The sequence below is a fragment of the Nyctereutes procyonoides genome, unplaced genomic scaffold (assembly GCF_905146905.1).
Source record: "Nyctereutes procyonoides isolate TBG_1078 unplaced genomic scaffold, NYPRO_anot_genome, whole genome shotgun sequence".
Taxonomy (NCBI): Eukaryota; Metazoa; Chordata; class Mammalia; order Carnivora; family Canidae; genus Nyctereutes; species Nyctereutes procyonoides.
In genome coordinates, this window is record NW_026575052.1 from 9,204,134 (window position 1) to 9,229,295 (window position 25,162).

General features: G+C 39.0%; 1 protein-coding gene across 2 annotated transcripts in view; it reads left to right on the top strand.

The window, feature by feature from the left end:
* Positions 1 to 1,085: 1,085 nt before the first annotated feature.
* Positions 1,086 to 25,162, top strand: part of KDM1A (lysine demethylase 1A) — a 61,327-nt gene continuing 37,250 nt past the window's right edge. The window contains exons 1-3 of one of the 2 annotated variants that reach the window (XM_055331053.1): positions 1,086 to 1,571; positions 10,543 to 10,708; positions 24,463 to 24,522. In XM_055331053.1, the coding sequence (XP_055187028.1) occupies positions 1,218 to 1,571; positions 10,543 to 10,708; positions 24,463 to 24,522 (580 nt within the window). In that variant the 5' untranslated portion in view covers positions 1,086 to 1,217. The remainder of the gene's footprint in view (positions 1,572 to 10,542; positions 10,709 to 24,462; positions 24,523 to 25,162) is intronic. The other variant, XM_055331054.1, reaches the window with a different exon arrangement.

Below are 25,162 nucleotides of genomic sequence, written 5' to 3' on the forward strand. Positions count from 1 at the left end.
GAGTGTAGAGATTACTAAAAAAAAAAAAAAAAAAAAAAAAAAAAAAAAACGCAAAAAACAAAACAAAAAACTTTAAAAAAAAGAAAAAAAATTATAGTTTGAAGAGACGTGTAAAACGATTATAGTTATGTGTCATGAGTAGGAACAAGCTTGAAGAACACAAGCTGTTCCAGTATTGGGTCACTAAAAGAGTCCTGGAGGAATAAATAAAAAGTAAATAAATAAATAAATAAAAATAAAAATAAAAATAAAAATAAAAATAAAAATAAATAAATAAATAAATAAATAAATAAATAAATAAATAAATAAATAAATAAAACAAACCACCACCGCCACCTGCAGCATTAGAGTGAACTAACCTGGAGTAGAAAAGGGTGTTATGTATGGAAGACCCAGGGAGTGGGAGGAGGTGTGAGGGAGGGTGAGCTAATGGGAGGGGGGTCCAGACACAAGGGATCGCATGAACACCGCCCTGAAAGAAACAGCAATCCAAACCTGGGCTTTTTGGGCTCAAACCTGGATTTCCTAATTTCTGTCCATTTTATTACCACGAAACACGTTTGCTCTCCAAGATCTCCCCAGTTCAAGCAGGACAATTCTGCAACAAGATGATTTGCCAGTTAATGGTTCAATGTTTTCCCCTCACTGGACTGTAAGCTCTTTGAAAGCAAAAAAAAAAAAAAAAAAAAAAAACAACAAAAAACAACCAGCCAACCAAACAAAAAACTTCATAACTGAACTCTCGTCACGTGGGAAGCATTAATACATTTTGGTTGAACTGACGCAGGGCTACATGAATGAATGAATGAATGCGTGCAGGCATGAATGAATGAAACCGTATTTGCGGGTGATGTAGGCGCGCCTCTAGAGGGAATGGTCGCCGTCGGAGGTGCAGTCTGGCCCAGAAGGCCTAGGGCCGGGAAGGTGCCGAGGCCGACTCCAAAGGCCAAGGCGACGCTCTAGGGGAGTGCCGTGCTCCGTGCGGCGCTGCCGCTCTAGCCGCGAGGACGCCGCTCTATGGCAGCGGGGGAAGGCGGGGCGGTGGGCGTTCCGGGCCTTTTTGTCCGGACGCGGCGGGAGCGCGCTCAGCGCGTGCGTACGCGGCCGCGGTGGGCAGCGAGCTGCCTTCGTGAAGCGAGGTGCGGCGAGGCGGCTCCGGACCCACGGACCGACAGACCGAGCGGCCCCTTCGGCCGTCGGCGGCCAGGCGGCCAGAGATGTTGTCTGGGAAGAAGGCCGCGGCGGCGGCGGCGGCGGCGGCAGCGGCGGCGGCCGCCGGGACGGAGGCCGGCCCCGGGGCCGCGGGCGGCGCGGAGAACGGCTCCGAGGTGGCCGCGCCGCCCGCAGGCCTGTCGGGCCCCGCCGAGGCCGGGCCGGGGGTGGCCGGCGAGCGCACCCCCCGCAAGAAGGAGCCTCCGCGGGCGTCGCCCCCCGGGGGCCTGGCCGAGCCGCCGGGGTCCGCGGGGCCTCAAGCCGGGCCTACCGTCGTGCCTGGATCAGCGACCCCCATGGAAACGGGAATCGCGGAGACTCCGGAGGGGCGACGCACCAGCCGGCGCAAGCGAGCGAAGGTGAGGCGCGACCCCCTCCCCCCCGACACACACACACACACACACGCACACACAGGCGCCCGCCCCCGCCGCCCCGCGCGGGCCGTCCAGGCCGTCAGCCCCCGCCGCCCCCACCCCCGCGGCCCCGCGTGAGGTGAGGGAGGGGAAGGGCTTCGCCCGCGTTGAATGCCGTCTTTGTGCGGGGACCCGGCCGTCCGGGGGGGCGGCTGAGCCCTTAACGTCTGTACCCGTTTTCTCCGCTGGCCTGGGAAACATGGCTCCCTGACGTGGGGTCGGGCTGGCGTCGTTGGAGACGGGCAGGGCTTGTCCGCCGGCGGGCGCGGCCGGAGGCCCCGGGCGGTGTTGCGGGCGTCCGAGCTGCACGCGCGTGGGGCTGACGGAAAGGAACATTTTTTGTTGTTGCTGCTGCTGTTGTCGTTGTGTTAAGGGCCCGCTCTTTGCTAGTTTTCCTCTTTTTTTTTTTTTTCCCCTCCCCTTTTATTCTCTCTCAACGATCTTTTTTGACGTAGGTTTTTCACAGATGAGGAAACTGGCGAAGAGGGGCTTAATATCGATTAGTCAAAGCGCAGGTACGCGGGGAGGGGAAAAAGAAAAAAGAAAAAAAAAAAAGACTCGTCACGGAGCAGTATCTACCGACGGCGGCTGCTTCGCGTCTCTGGGTGGCCAGATGCCGTGCCCAGGGCGTCACTGACCGGTTGTTTTTTGTTTTTTTTTTTTTTTGCGGAACACCCGATGGGCAGGTGTCGTTGGCCCTGTTTTAGGACATCAGTCAGCTGAGGCGCACGGTTGAAGCAGCTTGCCCAAAGTCCCACAACTTAAGTCCAGTGGTGCAACTGGAATCTAACGCTTCTGTTGTGATGAGGTGTCCTCCGCCTCAGACAAAGGACCACATGGGACGCCAACCGTGCAGGGCACTACGGCAGTACTCGGGCACAGACTTTGTAGGTTTTTCTGGAGATTCAAGGCTTTTAAAATATTTAAAATCGTGCGATTCGTGTAATTTATGCATATAATAAGTCTCCTGTCTGTATGTGGTTTTTTAAATGGATATGCCAAGTCAGGGTGTATGGAGAACTTCTTGAGATGAGCATCACCCAGACTGAACCCTCAGATTCAGCTGCCCACTGGAGAGATCGCTCTCTAAGAATAAAAACCCTGCGCTAAAAGGAGGAAGGGCTTTTGGGGGCTTTAACCAAAGCCTAGGTTAGAAAAGACGCAGGTTGGAGGCTCCCTACTCTCCGAAATGGGAACAGAGGGCAGAAGCCCTCTGCCCGGGTTTTTGTTTTACTGTTTTAATACAATAAAGAATGGCCAGAAACCATGCGATGTTTCTTAAAAACAGGTTTGTTGGGATAAATCATGTGATAAAATTTATTACGATTTTTAAGTTGTGCGGTTGAATGGTTTTTAGCATGTATTTACAAGTTTTGCCACCACCACCACAGTCAGTTCTAATTTGGGGACATTTTCACCACTCCCAAAAGACACCTGTACCATTGGCAGTCATTCCCCTTCTCCCCAGCCCCACCCTTGGCAACCACTGGTTTACTTTTTGTCTGTATGAATTTGCTTTTTCTGGACGTTTTATATAAATGGAATCAGAATAGGTGGTCTTTGTGTCTTGCTTTAGTATGTTTTCAAGGTTCATCTATGTTGTAGTATTTCCATTTGGTACTTGACAACTCTGTGGCATAATAATGTCTCATTGTATGGATATACCACATTTTGTTGAGCCATTCTTTTTTTTTTTTTTTTTTTTTTTTTTTTATTCATGAGAGACAGGCAGAGACACAGGCAAAGGGAGAAGCAGGCTCCCTGTGGGAAGCTTGATGTAGGACTCAATCCTAGGACTCTGAGCCAAAGGCAGATGCTCAACCATTGAGCCACCCAGGCGTCCCTATCCATTCATCATTTGGTGGACATTTGGGTTTCCTCCTATTGGGTGTTAATAATGCTATGAATATTTGTGTACAGTTTTTGTGTGAACATAGGTTTTCAGTTCTCTTGGGTATATACTAGAAGTAGAAATAACTAGGTCATATAGTATCTCAGTGGTTTTTTTTGTGTCTTTTTTTTTTACTTCTTTAAATTCAGTTAATATATAGTGTATCATTGGTTGTAGATGTAGAGTTCAGTAATGCATCAGTTGCATATTAACACCCAAAGCTCATTACATCATGTGTCCCCTTTAATGCCCATCACCTGATTACCCCATTCCCTGCCCTTTTTTTAGGTTTCATTTGAGAGAGCATGAGCGGGTGTGGGGGTGCAGAGGGAGAGGGATAAGCAGACTCCCCGCTGAGCAGGGAGCCTGACACAGGTAGAAACACATCTCAGGAGCCTGGGATCAAGACCTGAGCCTCATGAGCCACTCAGGAGCCTTAGTGTTTTAAATTTTGCGGAATTGCCAAACGCTTTCCCACGTTAGCTACGACATTTTACATTTACATTGGCAATATATAAGGTTTCCAATTTCTCCATATTCTTGTCTTGATACTTATTATAGTCATCCTAGTGGATGTGAAATGGTGTCTCATTATGGTTTTGATATGTTTTTCTAATGACTGATGATATGGAGCATCTTATGCTTATTGGTCATTTGTTGTATATCTTCTTTGATAAAATGTTCAAGTCCTTGGCTCATTTTTAAATTGGGTTGTCTTTTTATTGTTGAATAGTTAGATTTCCTTATATATAGTGATTACAACAAAAGTTTTTTTTTTTTTTTAAAGATTTTATTTATTTATTCTTGAGAGACACACAGAGACAGAGACACAGGCAGAGGGAGAAGCAGGCTCCATGCAGGGAGCCCGTTGTGGGACTTGATCTTGCGTCTCCAGGATCACACCCTGGGCTGCAGGCGGCGCTAAACTGCTGTGCCACCAGGGCTGCCCAACAAAAGTTTTTTTATTTTAATGTCTGATTTATCTATTTTGTTCCTTTTGCTTCTGATGTTGTATCCAAGAAACCATTGCTTAATCCAATATCACGAAGATTTACTTCTGTGTTTTCTTCTAAGAGTTTTATAGTTTTAGCTCTTGCGTTTGGATCTGTGATCATTTTGGAGTTAATTTTTGTATATGGTATGAAGTAGGAGTTCAACATCATTCTTTTTCATGTGGATATCCACTTGTCCCAGCACAATTTATTAAAGACTATTCTTTCTCCCTTTGAATGGTTGGTGCCCTTGTTGGTTGGCTAAAAACATAAAGATTTATTTCTGGATCGTCAGTTCTGTCCCATTGATCTATACTTTTGTTCTAAAGCCAGTACCACACTGTCCTGATTACTGTCACTTTGTGTAATAAGTTTTGAAATCAGAAAGTTTGAGTTCTCCAATTTTGCTCTTCTTTTTCTAGATTGTTTTGGATATTCTGTGACCCTTCTATTTCCATATGAATTTTAGAATCAGTTTATCAGTTTCTACAAAAAAAGGTAATCCCAATCTGATTGGGATTGCCTTGAATCTGTAGGTCAATTTGGGACATACCGTAAGATTTGTCTTTGCAATTATCCTATGTTTATTTTAATTCCTGTTATACTGTTTTTCCATGGTGATTAGGTCTGAAACTCCAAAAAAAGAAAAGTAGATTACCTGTTTCTTTGGGGAAGCAACTAGAAAGTAAAGAACTGGGGAAATTAACCTGTTCCTGGCTAGTCTTGGGAGCCAGAGGAAACAAACCTCAAGGGATAGAGTAGCCGTTAGAGGAAGAAAAAGCAAGCTGAGACTAGTATAGAGTGGCCTTGCTTCAAGAGTTCTGAGGTATATGCAGAGGGGTATATCTGTATCTATAGATACAGATTCAATAGGGGACTTGGATACAGATGTTATATATAATTATATAACTAAAACAAGGCTCAGGATATTGGAAGGGGTCCATACAATTAGGTCCCTAAAGCTTAAGCTTCAGAAGAAAATCACCTCTGTGTATGCTAACATAATAATAGCAAAATATTTAAAGTTTGGAAATTTTTTTAAAGATCCTATTCATTTATTCATGGGAGACACAGTGAGAGAGAGAGAGAGAGAGAGAGAGAGAGAGAGAGAGGCAGAGACACAGGCAGAGGGAGAAGCAGGTCCCATGCAAGGAGCCCGACATGGGATTCGATCCCGGGATTCCAGGATCATGCCCCGGGCTGAAGGCAGGCACCAAACCACTGAGCCACTCAGGGATCCCCAAGTTTGGAATTAAGTTGGATTGGGACTTTAGGAACACACCAAACAGCTTTAGGAATGGTGGCCTTCAACTGGGCCTTGAAAACACAGAATTTAGAAAAATATTCTGGAAGAGGAGTTAGTTTTTCTCCCTATGATTCCTTTTCCTCAGGAAAATAAAACCTGTCTTGTAAGATTTTTAGGTTTAGATACAATGTAAACAAAACACTTATTGCAATGTCTGGCTTAGAATAAAGTGCCCAGTAATTAAGTAGGACCAGTGGAGGGAAGAAATGAAACATGCTTGATAGATTATGCAGGGTGTTTTGAGAAGCTGCAGGGAGTCCGGAGTGGACAATTGAACATTGGGAACAATTGGCAGATGAATTTAATTGGAAATGACGTTTTTTTCTAGGAGCAAGATAAATTGCAAGGATCAGTAGTGTTTGGGTTGTAGAGTCCTGTCCGGATTATAGAGAGCCAAACACTAGATCTGTGCTATTCATATTCAGTATGGTAGTCACTAAGCCCATGTTACTAGGATGACTGAGGAAACTGAGTTTTTACATTTAAAAAAAAAATTAAGACTTTTATTTACTTATTCATGAGAGAGAGAGAGTGGCAGAGACATAGGCAGAGGGAGAAGTAGGCTCCCTGCCCAGAGCCTGATGTGGGACTCTATCGCAGGACTCCCTGGGATCATCACCTGAGCCAAAGGCAGACGCTCAACCACTGAGCCACCCAGGTGCCCCTACTTTTAAATTTAAATAGCCAGGTGTGGCTACTGCTGCCATATTGGTAGCACAAATGCAAAACATTGCCATTATTACAGAAAATGGCATCAGAGAGTACTGCAGGAGACTATGAAGTACAGACCTTAAGTGCTAGGAAGGAAAGATATATTTGGAAGGTTAGAGTAGTTAGGAAATTTGCAGAGGAGATGAGCCTTGAATTTTAGGTATTGGAATAATAGAAAAAAATGGTGGGAATCGTTTTTAGGGAGTTTAGGGATCCCTAGAACATTGAGGACTTTTCGACTAGTGTGTTAGAAAATGGCTAAAGGTAAGTCTGACTTATTAGAGCCAGAAAGTTTATATGCTGGTTTGAAAAATTTGGCGTTCTCCTTTAAACTATCTGAAAACATCACATATTTGGAAAATCAGTCTGGCAGTTGTGCCCTAGGTGAATTAAAAGGAAGAAAGCTTACAACAAAAAGACTGGAGCTTTAAGGTGATTGGAAAGTGATTCAATCATTGTAGTAAGGGTGAGGAAGAGAAGGGAGAGACTAGAGGTGTAAATTTCAGAGTCATCTGTGTAAAGGCAATAATAATTACCCTACTGATTTATAGCTGCCTATTGGACATTTTTGGTTGTAGTAGTTGTAGAACCTTCAAAGTCTTTGAGGATTTTGCTTAGAGGTGAAAGGTTCTTACTACTTTGTGTTCAGAGTATCCATTCCTTTTCTCAGAGGAATAGTTTTTTATTCTTTTATTTTTTAGAGTTTTTGTATACTTTCAGATGGTTTAACTTTTTATTTAGTAGAGAAACTATTTTTTTACAAAATAAAACTATGCAAAAATCTCAAAGTAAAGTAGTATTTGCCTGTTTTTGTTTTTCAAGATTTTTATTTATTTATTTATTTGTTATGAGAGACACAGAGAGAGAGGCAGAGACACAGGCAGAGGGAGAAGCAGGCTCCATGCAGGGAGCCCGATGTGGGACTCGATCCCTGGTCTCCAGGATCAGGCCCTGGGCTGAAAGCGGCGCTGAACCGCTGAGCCACCCAGGCTGCCCGTATTTGCCTGTTTTATATTAAATTTAAACTTAAAATCTTTATTTTATTTTTAAGATTTTATTTATTTATTTGAGAGAGCGAGCGCGCACAAGTAGGGGCAGAGGGAGAGGGAAAGCAGGCTCCCCACTGAGCAGGCAGCCTGATGCCTGCGGGCTGATCCCAGGACTGCAGGATCACGATCTGAGCCAAAGGCAGACCATCAACCGACTGAGCCACCCAGGCACCCCATAACCTTTATTTTAGTTGTCAGTCTTTGAGAAAATGAGGCTTTTTTTAATAGAGCCACATTTGAGAATGGAGATTAAGCTTAATAGTTACAGTCTTATTTCAGTCTCAGAATCCAATTTTATTTGTTTTATGAAGTATTGTGAAGACCCAATGCTTGATTAGATCCAGCTATTGATAAGTAGTGCAGATGGTTGTTTTTTTAGCTTGTCTTGTCATCTCAGGACACTCTTGGTTGAACAGATTGCAGAAGAAATTGCATTCTTAGGTCTAACCCATATTTAGTATTCAAGCAGTACAAGTTCATGTGTTGGTCTCCAAAGGATTATTGTTTGGTTTAACACATATAAATGTACATTTAAATGAAATTCTGAAGAATCTTAGGATTCTGTGAAACACAGATTTTTTTTTCTTCTGGTTATCGATGTTTTTTAACTATTTAGATATTTTTGCTCCTACTTCTAGGTATCTTTCTAATCTCTTTTTTCCCTTGAAAACCAAGAACTCTGTTCCTTTTTTAGTAGCTACTACATCAAAAGACCGGATTAAACGATGTTTAAAAGATTGGTTTTGCTTCAAAACTTCTCAGTAATTTTAATGTGCATTGTGATTGTCCTAGAAGGAGCCTGCAAAAAATGTAGTGTTTCCGACACTTGATCATGGATTCCTTTTGCCTTCAAAGGGTATTGGTCTTGTGGAACATCCTTTGGAAAGAACTGACCTACTGCAATAGAAAGGATCTTACATTATTGTTTCAGAATTTGCACATGACCCAGTTCCATGGTAGGCACTTAAGTGATTATTGATTTAAATGGATGAGATTGATGAACAGGATTAAAGGGCTGAATCTTTGGGTAGGGAGGGGTCAAGCACTGTTGAGAGCCAAAAGAAGAAAGGAAACTGAATACTCTAAACATTTATTATATTTTCTGGCCCCTGTATCCAGCTCTTTGAAACTTTTCCCTCCTTGCTGCTTTTTTGCCCATTGTCCTGAGGTCTGTTCCTACAGTTTATCTCAAATAGGGCAAAGTTTAGTATCTAGATTTCTGGAAGTTTTATTGTAAAGTCCCTCTGTGCGATGATTTACCTGATAAGGACCATTAGTTTGCAACTAGAATTTCAGTTTATTAAGGGCAGGGAGACTCTCTCATTCATAATTGTTTTCTTCATTGTGACCATGTAATCAGTGTTCCGTATTTGATAGATGAATACTATCATTCATTTGTTAAATAAGAATTTGAGAGCGTGGGTCAGAACTGTTTACTTTATCTTATTTTTGTTTCCATTTTCTGACAATCTTTTTTATCTGTGTTCATGTCATTAAAAAAAAATAAGGGCCAAATATAAAAGCAGCCAGCCAAATGGAGCTATTTCCAAGACATTTCAAAAATTAAGGTAGATTACATTTGCTGTAATCCACAGGACTATTAATTCCAGAAACCTAACAAATTAGGTGTGTTACATATGGAAACCATGTTGTCTTTGCTCTGTCTCCATATCTAACAAATTTTTATTTCATTCATTTTATCTTTTCATTGACTCTAAAGTAGAGAGCTGTTGTTGCTATGGCTTCCTGGAATTTTTTTTTAGGGTGGGAACCACAGTGATAGTTTGCTAGTGTTCTAAGGTTGGTGACTATTTGTAATACTGTATTACACATTTTGGCAAACAGGTCCACATTAATCTTCCCTATAAGTTGCTTTATACCCAGTAGGACATTCACCAAGATTGCTTCCTCTATAATCTTATTACCTGATTCTCTCCTTTATAACCAGAGTGTGAATTATTAGTAAGTAAGGCCTGTAGTCTCCATTTCTGTTTCATGTAATTTGTTGTATTAAGGATTCTTTGCTTTCATCATTCAGCTGTCTTAGGTTATTGGTTATTTTTTAAGCAAATGTACTTTCTCATAGTTTCAGTGTGAATGCTGCCATTTGCAGTTTTTATTACCTGCCATTGCTCCCCATTTGGTTTCTGGGATTTTGTTGTTTTTTCGATGGAATAGTAGAAGTACAGGCTTGGTATTAGACAGACTTGTTTTTCTAGTTGACTATATTTTTATCTCAGGGTTACTTTATTTTATTTTATTTTTTAAGGATTTTACTTATTAATTCATGAGAGACACAGAGAGAGAGGCAGAGACACAGGTAGAGGGAGAAGCAGGCTCCATGCAGGGAGCCCGATGTGGGACCCGATCCCGGGTCTCCAGGATCACACCCCAGGCCGAAGGTGGCACCAAACCGCTGAGCCGCCCGGGCGCCCCTCTCAGGGTTATTTTAGTCTTTGTTGAAACTTTCAGTATGTGAACATGATGTATACATACATATGAATACATATGCATATACAAACCTACATATATACACATGTGCATATTTTAAAAGAGTTCTTAGGAGTTGTAGAGAGCCTTAGATTCATTGATCTAGATGTCGGTACTGTGATGTAAAATGGATAGATTGGGCTAAAGCTGAACTGATTCCAGACTGTTACATGAGGGATTTTAGGGTTTTTTTGTTCTGTTTTTTAAGTTTGTTTAATCTCTATATCCAACATGGGCCACACTTGAACTCATGATCCTGAGATCAGGAGTCATATGCTCTTTGACTGAGCCAGCCAGATGCCCCAAGATTTTGTCTTTAATAGCTGCCTTTTATGAATGAGATTGTTCCTTGTTATTTGCTTATATCCCTTACAATTTGAAGCTTAAAGGTAGTTCACAGTCACTGATGGTTCCAAATTGAGTCCCTGGTTTTAGATGTTCACTGTATTTAGCTTTCCCTGGTATAATCTCCATATAGGTAGAGTACAGAGAGATGGATGAAAGCTTGGCCAACCTCTCAGAAGATGAGTATTACTCAGAAGAAGAGAGAAATGCTAAAGCAGAGAAAGAAAAGAAGCTTCCCCCACCACCCCCTCAAGCCCCACCTGAGGAAGAAAATGAAAGCGAGCCTGAAGAACCATCTGGTGAGTTATAGTAATCAACCAATTTTACTTTATCTTGGAAATAATAAATGGATTAATTCCTGTTCCACAGTGTTATTTATGTCTTCATCTTTGGTTTATACTCTGATATTGGTCGTATGTCTGTAGTGTATATATATATGTATACATATACACACACGCATACATGCATCCGTATTACGGTGGTACTGATATTTTGTGTGTGTCTGTACGGATATAGAAGGAAAGTAAAAGATGGTAATGGAAGGATAGTAGCCTTCTAAGGCACTTGGAAAGTTAGAGAAATAATTAAAACATACAGAAAGCCAAATCTAAAAACCAAACCCCTCAGATTTATCTCTGATTCAGAATTTGTAGATAGAATGGTTCAGAAATTATTCTGGTTAAATTATGCATTTACCACATAGATAATTTCTGACAAAACCTTCAGAGTGAGGATCAGTTTTGAGAACAATTTCGTAGTGAACAAATGGAAGATTACGAGGTCAAAAAGAAAAGGTTTAATGCCTGTTATTGTTTAATATTGAGTCCTCCAATCAAAGGAATGGTAGGAGAAAGGGTTATGAAGAAATTCTAAACTTACACAGTCTTCCTATGGCAGTGGAAAGATTGGAGACTATATAGTCTTGATTTCAGAGCTTCAGACATCTTTGAAGAATTCTCACTAATATTCCCTCAGACTAAGTCCTGTTGAGATACCCAGCCTAGGAGTACCCTTCTCCTTTGAAGAGACCAAACAAAAGTAGAATGTTAATTAATTTTGCATATCATCTGTTCTTGATGATATTTCATGAACTCTTCTCAACTTTGAATTTCTACTAAGTTCTTCTCTTTAAAATACTTTTTATATTTCTGATAGCTCCAGGTCCACTTACCTCTGTAATTCTTTTAGTCCTGCATCTTTTAAAAACAAAATTTTTGTTTCAGATCCCATCTGTTAATATCTTGCATGACTTTCATAGGTACCCAGATACTGACATATTTAATTTGAGAGGTTTATCTTTTGTTTCAGTCTTTTGGGTGGTGGTGTTGGGGGGGTGCTTGGGGGGGAGTTCTCCCCTGTGATGTTATATAAACCACTAGATGTTTGTTTTTTAAAGATTATTACTGATGTATTACTTGAGAGAATTACAGGTCAGGTGTTAATTTAAATTTAGATTTAGAACTTAACAGAGAGATTAATTCTGGCTAGAGATTCTGGCCAAAACTCTCAAAAATTGAAATTTATAATTTCGGTAATTATAATAAAGTTTAATAAAAACACAGTTTGAGAACATCTTAAAAGGATTAGATTCTGGGTTCAATTTATCTCAGGAATATGGGGTTTTCTAAGAATGGTTTTCTCTCTCAGTAGAGATACCAGAAGTATGTTTATTTTTTTATTTTTTTTTCAGAAGTATGTTTAAAAATTTATTAAAATGACTTCTTGGGCAGTTATTGGCAGTGATCTATTATTACCTCTGGGACTAATGTCCCTGAGACAAATGTTCCCTTCTCCATACCTTAAAACACCCCATCTCTTTTTGTGGATAACATTTTTTTCTTTCTAGTCTTTTACATTTAGCTGTCATCCCTTTCTGTCCTTCCCTCCAACTTCTCCCTTGATTCTCTATTCCTTTTCATCTGTATTCTTCTGTGATTCTTGCCTTTCTTTTCTTCTGCCTTTGTTGTAAGCTTGCTAATGAGGTACATGGGGATAAATCTTGATATCTGTCATAATTCAAGAGGCTGTTGATTTCTTGTTTCAAGGGCTCTGAGTATTCTTCAGTAGGTGATCTGATAGTTTAGATGCTGCTTCACCTTCTTTTTGTGTGTGTAGTTGTGTTTCTGGTAGATAGCTGTCTGAAGTTGGTACCAAGTTGATACACATTTTCTTTGTGCTCTGAACATTTTAAACCTCGTACTGGTATTTTCTTTTTCATGAAAGAGATTTTTTTGTTTGTTTTTCCATTAATGTCAGACACTGTTGTCCCAAGAAGTAAATATCTTAACAGAGAGATGTAGGATTTGGGGAACTGTCTTTATGCTATTATGTTGTAGTTAAATTTTTATCCAGTGGTTTAAATAAGTTATCTTAGTATTTGGGGCGATAGTTTAGACTATCTTCAATGCTCAGAGATGTGTTGAAAGCAGCCAAAACTTGCAATATATTATTTGTGATTATGTAAATAAAGTTGTTTTTCCTTTAAAACAACTTGAAATTTAAAAAAAGTTTTCCAGCGTGAATTGGGGAAGTATTTGCCCCAGGAAAGTAGTGGCAACACACTGACCTGTGTAATTTAGAAATAGATTGGGCCCTAATACTGAATCATAAAATATTGTCAAGTGAGTTTGTTTGAAAACTGTCCAGGGTTTCCAAATCTCTTATCTTACCAGAACCAGCTCTTTTGAGTTTTTATTAAAAAATTGAATAGAATCATTGTCATATAGGTATCTTAAAATCTTTGAGAGAAGATGTGGGACTTGTTCTTTGCCAAATCTTTATCTTAATCATTTTAGGTAATAACAAGAGGTCAACTTACTCTCTTAAAATATGTAAGTAAGGTTTGAATATATTTTATTTTTACCATCCTTTAAGTTTGTTTAGAAAATTTTGCTTGGCTTTCCACCATGTTATTCTTAATATTTTGTTAGCACAAGGTATTCTGAAGTCTGTTGGGTCAGATGGTATTACTGGAGAAGATTCCTCTAGGAGAATTCTGGGAGGAGGCCAGAAAAGAAGGTTGGAGTCTTTGTTACCAGGCTAAGGAATTTGAATTCCTTGTCCTTTAAATACTGGGAGGAATTGCCAGGGAAGCACTGAGGTATTTTGAGTGAGAGGCATTTTACCAAAATATATTTTTTGTAAAGATCAATTTGATATGCTCTATAAGAGTGAACTAAAGGAGTAAAAGAGACTGGCTTGGAGAGATGATTTAGGTTGTTTTGATAATCGAGTTTAGTGAATTTTGGTCATTGGAAAACTATTCTCAATATTAAAGTTGAATTTTTATGGTAACTAGATGTTTGGATTTTTTGTTTGGATTTATGTAATTGGGAAGAAGTTCTGTGTGGCTTAATTATTTTTCAATTTGTCTGCTTTTGATAACTGAATGTAGCTTGTCCTGTAGTAGTCACATGAGTAAATAATGTATTTTTTCATACTAAATATTGCTGCTTATATTTAAAATTAAAATGATTTGTTTTCCTAAATGTTTTTGTGTATTTTACATTTACTGTGCACTTCTGAATGTATTTAACAAATGATGGATTTATTTGGTTTCCTAGTGCCTCTTCTAACAAGATAAAAGTGTTTTTTAAAGTCATGCCAACTGAACCTTGAAAAGTCTTTGGAATTGAGTGGTTATTAGTGAGTGGTATCACATAATAGTGGAGCATTTGTAAAATAGAGTAAAAATTCTCAGTCGGATATTACTGGTTTAGAATAACACCCCTGTTAAATATAACCTTCTTATAGAGAGTTGCTTTTTTTTTTCCTTTCTTGGTTCAGTTGTTAACTTTTTATGCCTTTGATTATTCCTCAGAGAGGTTTTATACTATATTAGCTGATTTGCTAGTGCTTAGCTTTTTATTTTCATACAAAAACATTATTTTTTCTCCCTCCACTGCCTTACAACAGTTGAAAATTTTCAGAAAAATCTTACTAGTAGTTTCTGAATTTAAATTTTGTGTTGGATAGCTGTTTAGGAACTTGGGTTTAGGCAGATATTTGGGGTTAGAAGTAGCTTAGTTGTGTAAGCTTAAGACTAAAAAACTTGCTTTAAAATAGTAAAATGAAATGTGAAATGGGGTATTAGGATGCCTTTCTTAAGATTTCTTCAGGTTAATGAATTTCTCAGTAGAGATATCAGAAGTATGTTTAAAAATGCATATGTATGTGTGTGTGTATATATATATATATACACATATATATGTACATGCATCTGTCTACCATTTTTCCAGCCTCAGTGATGTGCTGTTACACTAATGAAGCTCTTCAAATCATTGGGTAATTTTGTTAGATATGATTAGTTTGATGACAGTTCTGCATTATCTGTTTTATTGAATGCCTGTAGGAAGAATCACTTCGTCTCCCTGTTTATATTTTTTTAAGAGCATATAAAAACTTATAAGAATGTAAGCAAGGGAAACTACTTGCTCTCTGTTGTGCATGGTAATTTTGGGTGTGTGTGTGTGTGGTATGTGTGTTTGAAAGAGATATAAGCTGTTGAACAGATTACAGTAGTGATGTGAAAGATTGGCATGACAAAAAGTAGTTTTTAATAATTTGGGGGGCACTGTTCATGTAATAGTCATACTGTAGGTCGAAAGAATACTTAAAAAATCACATGAAAGGAGATGCAACATGAATTAGTAAAAGTTACTAAATTCTAGAAAATAACACAAAATATGTGTATATAGGAAGAACTTAGTTTAAAATGCAATGAAATTTGATCACAAATACTGTTATAATGAAAATATTTATGACAAAAGATTGATGACTTAATATTTTATGAATTGCTTATTCAGTACGGCAAAAATCTAAAAGGCAGAATCTTTTGGACTGTCCTTTAGAACTTAGTATACTAGAATTTGACCAGAGAAGAGTTTAAGATGAGTTTCCTTATATTACAAGAAAAAAGAATCAGTGGTCCTAATACTTGTATAATGGGCTTTATATTTTTTTAGTTCCTTGTTCTTTAGGGTCCTGTGTGAGGCAGTCATACTGATTGTGGTCAGTAAAAGTCCTGGGTTTAGCAGCATGGATAGTTATGGTCAGAGTCAGAGTTCAGTGAATAATTTTGTTTACTGTGCCATAACTATTTTCAAGTAGCTTATCCCAGGCTCTTCTCTCTGATTTCTTTTGCTTGCCTTTAAGAACAGTCATATAACAGGAGTAGCTTTTAGATTTCATGAGAATGGACTCAGATTACCTCCACTGGGAGGATTATAGAATTTTCTATTACACCCTGCATACCCAGCAGGAGGCCCTCTTTTGTAGATTTACTAGAGGTTGCTGGGAAATTCATTCCTAACAGAGTTATGTTGCCATTTTGGCCTATTATCAAATAAGAGCCTGAAATCATTTGAGTTCTCATTGAATGAAGTATGATGTGTAACATTTAGAATGCAGACCTAGAATTAGTTTTCTTGCCCCCCTCTTTTTTGTATAGCATCATTTCAGTATTCTGATTTGTCACTGTGCCCCAGAATAATTTCCTGGAGGGCTAAGGATAAAAAAGTCACAGGCTGGAAAGGTAATCTAGGTTAATTCACAATTTTTGTATTTTGAGTGGTAACTAAAAATGGGCCAAGATATGTATCACTATGCAGTACATGGTCCCTGCACTCATAATTTATGGCCTAGTATGAGATATAAATGTGTACATAAATCCAATAGAAGGTGAAATAACTCTTAGATAACACATTTTAGAATAAAAATTTGGAGAGAGAGGCAGGAAGAGTAGGAGGGAAGTAGATCTTATTTTTTTTTCTTTTAAAGATTTTATTTATTCATGAGGGACACACACAGAGAGAGAGAGAAAGAAAGAGAGAGAGAGAGAGAGGGAGGGAGGCACAGACACAGGCAGAGGGAGAAGCAGGCTCCATGCAGGGAGCCTGATGTGGGACTTGATCTTGGGTCTCCAGGATCACACCCTGGGCTGAAGGTGGCACTAAACCACTGAGCCACCCGGGCTGCCCGGAAGTAGATCTTAAATCCTTGGTTTACTGGAAGGATTTAAAAAAAAAAAATGTATGGAAGAAATTTTTTTTAATTTATTTATTCATGAGAGACACACAGAGAGAGAGAGGCAGAGACATAGGCAGAGGGAGAAGTAGGCTCCCTGTGGGGAACTTGAGGCAGGGCTTGATCCCAGGACCCCAGGATCACAACCTGAGCCAAAGGCAGATGCTCAACCACTGAGCCACCCAGGTGCCCCCCCCCTTTCTTTTAAGATTTTATTTTTAAGCAATCTGTATACCCAACGTGGGGCTTGAACTCATAGCTTTGAGTCACACGCCTCACTGAGTTTCAAGTCACATGCCCCAACCGACTGAGCCATGTACTAGGAAGGGAAATTTTTTAAAAAAATGAAATAGAGACATCTTTCCTTTTCTTTTCTTTTTTTCCTTTCCTTTCCTTTCCTTTCCTTTCCTTTCCTTTCCTTTCCTTTCCTTTCCTTTCCTTTCCTTTCCTTTCCTTTCCTTTTCTTTTCTTTCTGATTTTATTTACTTATTCATAGAGAGAGAGGGAGAGGCAGAGACACAGGCAGAGGCAGAGAGAGAACCAGGCTCCATGCAGGGAGCCAGATGTAGGACTCGATTCCAGGTGTCTAGGATTACGCCCTGGGCTGAAGGTGGTGCTAAACGGCTGAACCACCCAGGCTGCCCTAGAGACATTTTCTATACAAAGTAACATTGCCCCAAATTTGGCAGTTCTTCATGGACTTTATTCCACACATTACTTCTAAAATTACAATGCTTTGTTCCAGACATGTTGCTGGATTCTGTGGGTTCGGAGCTGAAGACTAGGTCTTACTGCAGAGAATTCATAGTCCACTTTAGGGTTACAGATTTAATAATTGTCTATAGTGAAGAAACAGTACAATAAAAGTATATTCAAAGTATGGTGAGAATCCACAAGTTGTTTTTAAATGTTTTTCCCAAAATTGGGTTTTGGAGGTTTTACATTAAAACATGAAGGAATTAAATTAGGCTTTTTTGAAAGCAGTAATATCCTTGATTTTTAACTGTTTACTGCTTTGGGCTGATAACCATTGAATCAGATGCTACCAGTTTCATGTTCGGTCTTTGACAGATTGAGCTGCTTTTGATGATTCCATTTCACTGATTGTTTTGTTTTTTATTAAGACAAAGTGGTTATTTGGTTAGTGGAGGAATTTTATTTGTATAGTTTCCTTGAATTCTTTTTGCTACCATCCTTTATTTGGTGTGGTCTTGGTATAATAGAAGAACAGGATACTTGGGCTATGAGGATTTTCTCATCTGCAGAATGAGGCTTGGTATGGGATCAAATGAGAAAATAGGAATTCCACCTTCATGTACAAACATCTTATATGTAATAAACACAGAGTTGTTCTAGCAATAGGGTGGATTGACATTTTATCAGGAAAAAATGAGAGTAAGTTGTTGGTTGACATACATACTCATCACTTTTGGAAAGTGGGAAGGATTTGTGGTAGCCCATTTTTAGTAGCATGTCATTTGCAAAATCATTTAAGTTTTTGTGCATTAAATCATAGGAATGGCAAATGTTGGTACTTTTTTAATGTTAGATTCTCTCTTCTAGAATAACCTAATCAAAATCTATGTATCAACTATTGAGATATAACAAATGTTAACATTTTGCAGTATTTGCTGATCACACAGGTCTTAAACATTTGAAGATAGAGTTGTGTTTTTGTTTTTGTTATCTTTTTGCATCTTCTGATATGTGAAGCTAGAATATCATATATGATTAATTAATGCCTAAGAAGCTGTATCTTCCTTCCTTGTACTCAAATCATACTGAGGATGGGAAGAGCCTCTAATCATAGTCTGAGAAGATGTAGATGGCCAGCATTCTGAGAAACTCGCTTGAGCAGAAAAAAGGGATTCTCTTATTGAAATTCTCTCATGGTTATCAGTTGTGAAAAGCTATTATGGTTCTTTTTAATAGGTTCAGGGTAATGTTCAGTATTGGCCTTTTTAGAAACAGGTGAGGGGTGCCTGGCTGGCTTGGTCAGAAGAGCATGAGACTTGTTTTCTCTGTGAATTCGAGCCCATGTTGGGTGTGGAGATTACATACATAAATGCATACATATGTAAACTAACTTTAAAAAAACAGGTGAATAAACTGGAAAAGTAAGCTTTATATTAACTACTCAAGCTTGGTAGCTTTAAGCTTGGTCGTTGAGCAACATGACAACGTATAAATTGTAGACTTTCTCCTGAACATTTTGAAGAGTGAACTACAAGATTTTACAACAAAATAGGTGAGGAAAATCTCTACTATGGAATGTGGAAGGAAATAGCATGTTAAAAAGTTAATTCTTCCCTTTGGCTTCTAAAAGCTTTGTTTTCTTCTTCCGTTTATAGGACTTTTACTTTGTATAGGATTTCTGTTACTGAGTTTCTCACTTGTTGAGAGTGAGATTGCCCCAGTGTTGTCTTCAGGTGCAAATCAGCAGTGCTCCTGCTCCTCCAGTCAAAGTGAGGAAATTCTAGGTAGGCTCCTACATTAAGGAGCACCATTTTCCTACATTCTAGACCTTATTGACACTGTAACCTAGGGTTGGAATTCTAATTGGAATCCACAGATTTCATTCTGGATAATTTTGTTGAAGAGAATTGGTCAGGTTAGCCTGTGTTTAAATGGCTCTAATGTGCTTCAAAGGAATGCCTGAGGCTTTCCTTCAGGCTAGTTTTATCTGTCTCTATAATCCAAATATACTTCCCTTTGCATTTTGAACTGTTGTAGATCATTTTTTATTCTGTCCAGAATCATAGTCAAAAAGTTAGGAAAGAGATACATCAAGAGCAGTATACTTGAGGATGTTAAAGCTATCTATCACTATAGAGAGGACTGGAAGGCAGCACCAAGTGGTGATAGTCCTCATAACTCACTACCTTTCAGTTATTTAAACTTTTTTGGTCATTTGTTTATGGTGACCAATTCCTCTTTGAAGCTGTGACTTTCCTTATGAGATTAGTCCTACATTTACAACTGCTTCAAACTCTCTGAGCCTATTATTACCTGCATGTTATTTTTAAAGTTTTGGCCCCATTCTAACTTTGAAGTTCTGGCCCTTTTTTTTTTTTTTTTCATTTTTTAAAAGATTTATTTTGTGGGGTGGTGGGTTGCAGAGGGAGGGAGAAAATCCTGAAGCTGATTTCATACTGAGCACTGATCCTGACACTCGGCTCTATCCCAGAACCCTGAGATCATGACCTGAGCCAAAATCAAGAGTCAGCTGCTTAACTGACTCTACCACCCACGTGCCCCTGGAATTCTAGTCTTTAATTACTTTAAAGAATAAGTAATTAAGTAGAGAGCATTTCCATTTAATTTAATTCACATAAATTTTTCCCAAATTTCCCATTGTGTCCATTGCATTACCATTTCTGAACTTAAAACCTGGGAGTCAATCCTGAACATCCCTTAGCTTTTTTGTTTTGTTTTGTTTTTTGTTTTTTTTTTTTTATTTATGATAGTCACACACACAGAGAGAGGGGCAGAGACACAGGCAGAGGGAGAAGCAGGCTCCATTCTCCGGGAGCCCGACGTGGGAGTCGATCCAGGGTCTCCAGGATTGCGCCCTGGGCCAAAGGCAGGTGCTAAACTGCTGCGCCACCCAGGGATCCCCTCCCTTAGCCCTTTGATCAAGTGTTTTAAAGTCATGTATCTTCTGTGCACAGCTTCTTTGACTTGTTATGCCTTATCCATTTTCATTGTTACCTTTTTATTCTAGTGAATTTTACTTCATATCTAAATTATTTAAGCAATCTTTCATTTGGATCTCCTTTATCTAGATCACCTTCTCCCTTTGATCTGTCTGGTACAAAGTGGCCAGATTAGATTAATTTAAATATCACTTGTTTTGCTGCTTTTCTGTGACAGATCATACAGTTCTACCCCCATAACTATTAAGATCGAGTTTAGGTTTTAACACTGAAAGAGGCCCATTTTACCTATCCTCTTCTCCCACATCTGCAAGTACTCTGTGGTTCTCCATACATACCAGCTCTGTGCTTTTCTTGCTTTTATAAGTGTTCTGGACCATGCTGGTGGTTTGACCTGCCAAATCTCCGGATTTGTTCAGAAAACCTTCCCTGATTCCTTAAGTCTGTGTTAGCTTCTTTTTTCCCTTAAAAAAGCGGGGGGGGGGGTGTTCTTTCTGGATATTTTTCATCTTTTCCCCAATTAGATGGTAAGCCCTTTGAAAATAGGTACTTAACGTGTTCAACTTTCTACTTGTGCTTGGCAATTTTGGAATAGGTATTCAGTAAACATTTTATTAGTGAGATTATTTAAAATATAAACTAAACTGAGGTGTTAATAGAGTGGAAACTCGTGTGTTCAAAGATGATTTAAACTTTTAAGGTTTTTTTTTTTTTCCTCTGCTACTTTGTCAGATTTGCTTGAACCCAATAGCTTGGCAGTTGCTTTCATTCTAGAGATTTGGTAAAATTTTTATTACATTTTGTAAAGTTGATTTTTTATTTAAAAGTCATTGCTTCTCAGAAGACTTAGAAGTTTCTCAAATTGTCTACAAAGTTACTAATTGGAATGTGATTTCAACAAACTAAAGTCAAAATGTGAATCAGCTGTTCAGTATGTTCCTGGAACAACACATCAGTGATCCTGCCTTCCATGCTTGTCAGATAAAAATATTTGAAAGACATCATAGATTTCCTTTTAAGATGTTGGAAGAGTGATCTCTTGAGAATTTGAATCAAGATGAGAAATCATCCTGTAGTGACTGAAACTAAAATACTTCACTGTTCTTCAATAATAACCTAACAGGTCTGTGAAAGGTTTATTAGAAGGCAACTGCAAGGCTGCTATGTAAGATAAACCAAAGATTTTATTTTTGACTTGTAGAAGAGATGTGCAAATACAGGTACTAAGGATCTCTGCTTCAGACTTGAGGATTGTGTGTGTGTGTGTGTGTGTGTGTGTGTGTGGTGGCGGCAATGAAAACAGAAGGAAGTCTCCTGCGCAGTGCAGTGGTGCCAAAATCAAGGTGATATGAAAAAGTTGCTTTTGTGTATTTTCATTTTCCATTTTGAATTTGAGCTCATGGAGGATAACAACTGTACTTGACTGCTATTCCATGTCTTTGTGCCACTGTCAGAAAAGAGTCCTAGGCCAGAAGAATTCAACAAATAAGTGAATATGGCATTTTATATGTTCTAATCAGAGGCACTCCTGGATAGAAAATTAGCTGTAAACATTTATATGTGTGTTGTTTTTAAGAAAATGGTGAAAGAATTGCTCTAGAATATCACTAATAAAGATGATGCTGTTACCTGTCTTTGGACAAGTAGGCACTCTCCAAATACTCAGTGTGTTATGATTAGAGAGAAAGTAGGAACCTCATCTTTAAACATTCATCAAGTCAAGAGACACATTGTTCCCTTACTTAATTTAAGCACTTCTTGTTTCGCTTCTCATCATTTCTTAAGCGTTTATATCACGTATTTGGTTTTCTCCTGTTCCTCTGCTTATGCAGTACTTTGGAGTTTCTCTCTGTCTCCCTTTGACTTTATACTGTTAAGATGTATCCCTTAAATCATCACAGGGTTTTGAATATTTTTCATATTACTTCTACATATTTTATTAAAGAATAGTATATGAGTTTTGTTCCTTTTTTCAAAAGCAGAAGGTGAAAAAGACCTCCCTACCTTGTAAAAGAGTGACCTTGTTAAGCTTTTGAGTGCATAAATCAGGCTTAAGAAATCTATATTTCCATTAAAGACCATTGACAGAAAACAATCAGCCAAGAGCTACCTGGAGGTTAAAATAAATTAATTTAGCATACTGTATGACATGTAGTAGGGGGAGAAAGCAAATAAATGATAGAAATAGGAAGGGTAGAATAATTCAGACTTAATGGCTAGCTTAAAAGTAGGCTTTATTTTATTTTTTTTTAAAGTGGTAAAATGCCTTCATAACAGACTGTAGCTTTCATTCTTGGTCAAGCAGGGTACATAATTTGAGAGAGAGTAGCTATATTATTCCTAGTGCTTAAATGTTATTCTTGGAAACTATTTATTTCATTGTTCTGAGCCCTCTCCCCCCTTTTTAAAATTGATTCAATCTTTTGATTTAGTGTGGTTCTATTTGGAACCAAACAGAACAATAACAACTTCTCTAAAAAAAAATCTAAAAGCTTTTTTATGAATAAATCTAGAAGTTATTGAGAATGAACTTTTTTTAAAGATTTATTTATTCATGAGAGACACAAAGAGAAAGGCAGAGACACAGACAGAGGGAGAAGCAGGCTCCCCAAGGGAAGCCTGATGTGGGCTCTATCCCAGGACACTGGGATCATGACCTAAGCCCAAGGCAGACGTTCAATTACTGAGCCACTCAGGTACTCCAAGAATGAACATTTTTTATTTAAACTTTAAAAGTAAAATTTAAAACATAGGGCCTGCATTTTCAAGATGTTTGCAGACTGAATTTTGTAAGGAGTCATCTCTTTGGAATTATATGCCCTTTTCTAAAGGCTGTAAACAAAATTATACATCTTGAGCCTTGTCTGAGAACCATACCTTTCTATAGAAGAACCTCAAGGGTCCTTCAGACAGAAGCATAGTGAAATAATTTTTTTTAAATTTATTCATGAGAGAGAGGCAGAGGATGAAGCAGGCTCCCCCATAGGGAGCCCCAAGTGGGACTGATCCTGGGATCACACCCTGAGGGGAAGGCAGATGTTCAACCCCTGAGCCACTCAGGCTCCCCATGAAATAATTTTATTTTTATTTTTTTAAATATTTTATTTATTCATGATAGAGAGAGGGGGAGGGAGGGAGGCAGAGACACAGGCAGAGGGAGAAGCAGGCTCCATGCGGGGAGCCTGATGCGGGGCTCCATCCCGGGACTCCAGGATCATGCCCTGAGCCACCCAGGGATCCCCCATTAAATAATTTTAGAATGAGATCCTATCCTACCTTCTAGTAATCCATTCTAATGTCAAACATCATTTCTTTCTAAACACCTTCATATATATGAGGGTAGAAATGTCATTTTCGCTTTCCTGCTCCCTTAAAATTCACATGGTAGTCAGTCTGCTTTTTCGTTGAGATTCTTTTAAAATAAACTGTTCAGTGAAGCTTGTGTAGTTTAGGTCATTGGAGAGACTTTTCATATCTTTCAAGGATCATGCTGTAGTTTTCCTGTAGTGTACCAGGTTGCTAGAAGCTTAAGGAGATTGATAGCATCTGTCTTGGTGATAGATTTTGAAAGAGTCTGGAAGATGATCTGTCTTGACTTTGTCTGATTGAACTTTCAAGCTGTGATACTTTTCTTGAAGTTATATTTCTACATTTTAGTCAATTAGGAAAATCTCTTACCTGGCTTGTTGTGTAGCTTGAGTTAGAAGCTCCATCATATCTAGCCTCCCCCGACTCCAACCATGTGTGTCTATCCACATTACTTGGCATATGGCTGCAGGGTCTCTTGTGGTGTGTTTGAAAGTTTTACTAAGGAAGCACTGGTGTATTCAGATCTAGTGCTGTCTGGCATGCATAGTAAATGAAACTTGTTTTGGAGCTGAATCTTTACAATCCCTGCTTTGAAGTCAGAGGGAGAATTTTTCATTAAAACTGTCTTTTGCTTGTTCGTTAAGTATACTCCTTGTGGATAGAAAGGTAAAGATAAAGGGAGATTGTTGCAGCTCTAGACCTAGAGCACGTTACACACCCATCTCTCAGTCTAGCAACAAGTAGTAAAAGACCTTTGGAATTCGTTTTTCCCCCATCCAGCCTTGATTAAATAAGACTGACAGCAAGGATTTAGTGATTAGAAATACTGTGTACTTTGCTCTGCTACCTTTCAACAAGAATCAGTGTGTAAAGTTGAAATTTTCTGACCAGAATTTGGAAGACTATGATGTGATTCCCTGGGCCTGATTCAAGAAGGAGCTCTCTGAATATGGGTTTACTAGTTGGTGGTGAATTTGTGAGTCACCAACTATTAGGCCTTTATGTCCAGATATTATCTTAATTTATGGAGTAAGGTCCCTGAGTTCTCCTCTTTCCTTCCACAGGGCAAGCAGGAGGACTTCAAGACGACAGTTCTGGAGGGTATGGAGACGGCCAAGCATCAGGTGAGGGTGGCATTAGATGCTTGCCACTTAGTAGCAAGAGCCGCCAAGTCAGGGATTGATGCTTGCAAGTGTTTTTGGCTATGGTATCCACATTTTAGCCAGAAGCGCAGGGGAAATTTAACCCGCAGAACAGGGTAGTGGAATAGGAGAAGGTGTAGCCAGAACAAAGGCAAGCAAAACATTTTGAAGTCCTCAGGCCGATCTCAGCCCTCCGCTCTTCATGTTCTTGAGGAGATGGCGGGTACTTTTCTCCCCAGCAGCTTTTATAGTAGCAGTAAACATATAAAACATATTTAAGAATCATGGGACCTTTAAAAAGTATAGCTATAAACACAGAGAGGAGAAGCCACAGGCTGAAAACCTTCAAAAAAATAAAAATAGGACAGAAAGAATTATACAGGCAGGGGATTCCTCAGAAGTGGTTGTTAGATGGTGTTGGGTACATATTTTTCAATTAACATTACATAGTTAATTTTGTAGTTTAAACATTTTGTCATGTGAAAATTCATCGTTTTTTAAAAGTCTACTTGAAATGCTTTCTTTTCAGATCAAACTGTTGAGATTTTTACTTCTAGGAAAAGGTAAAGGATTAAGTGATTTATAGGGCCCATCTGGAGCCATTAAAGTTTGTTTCAAGAAT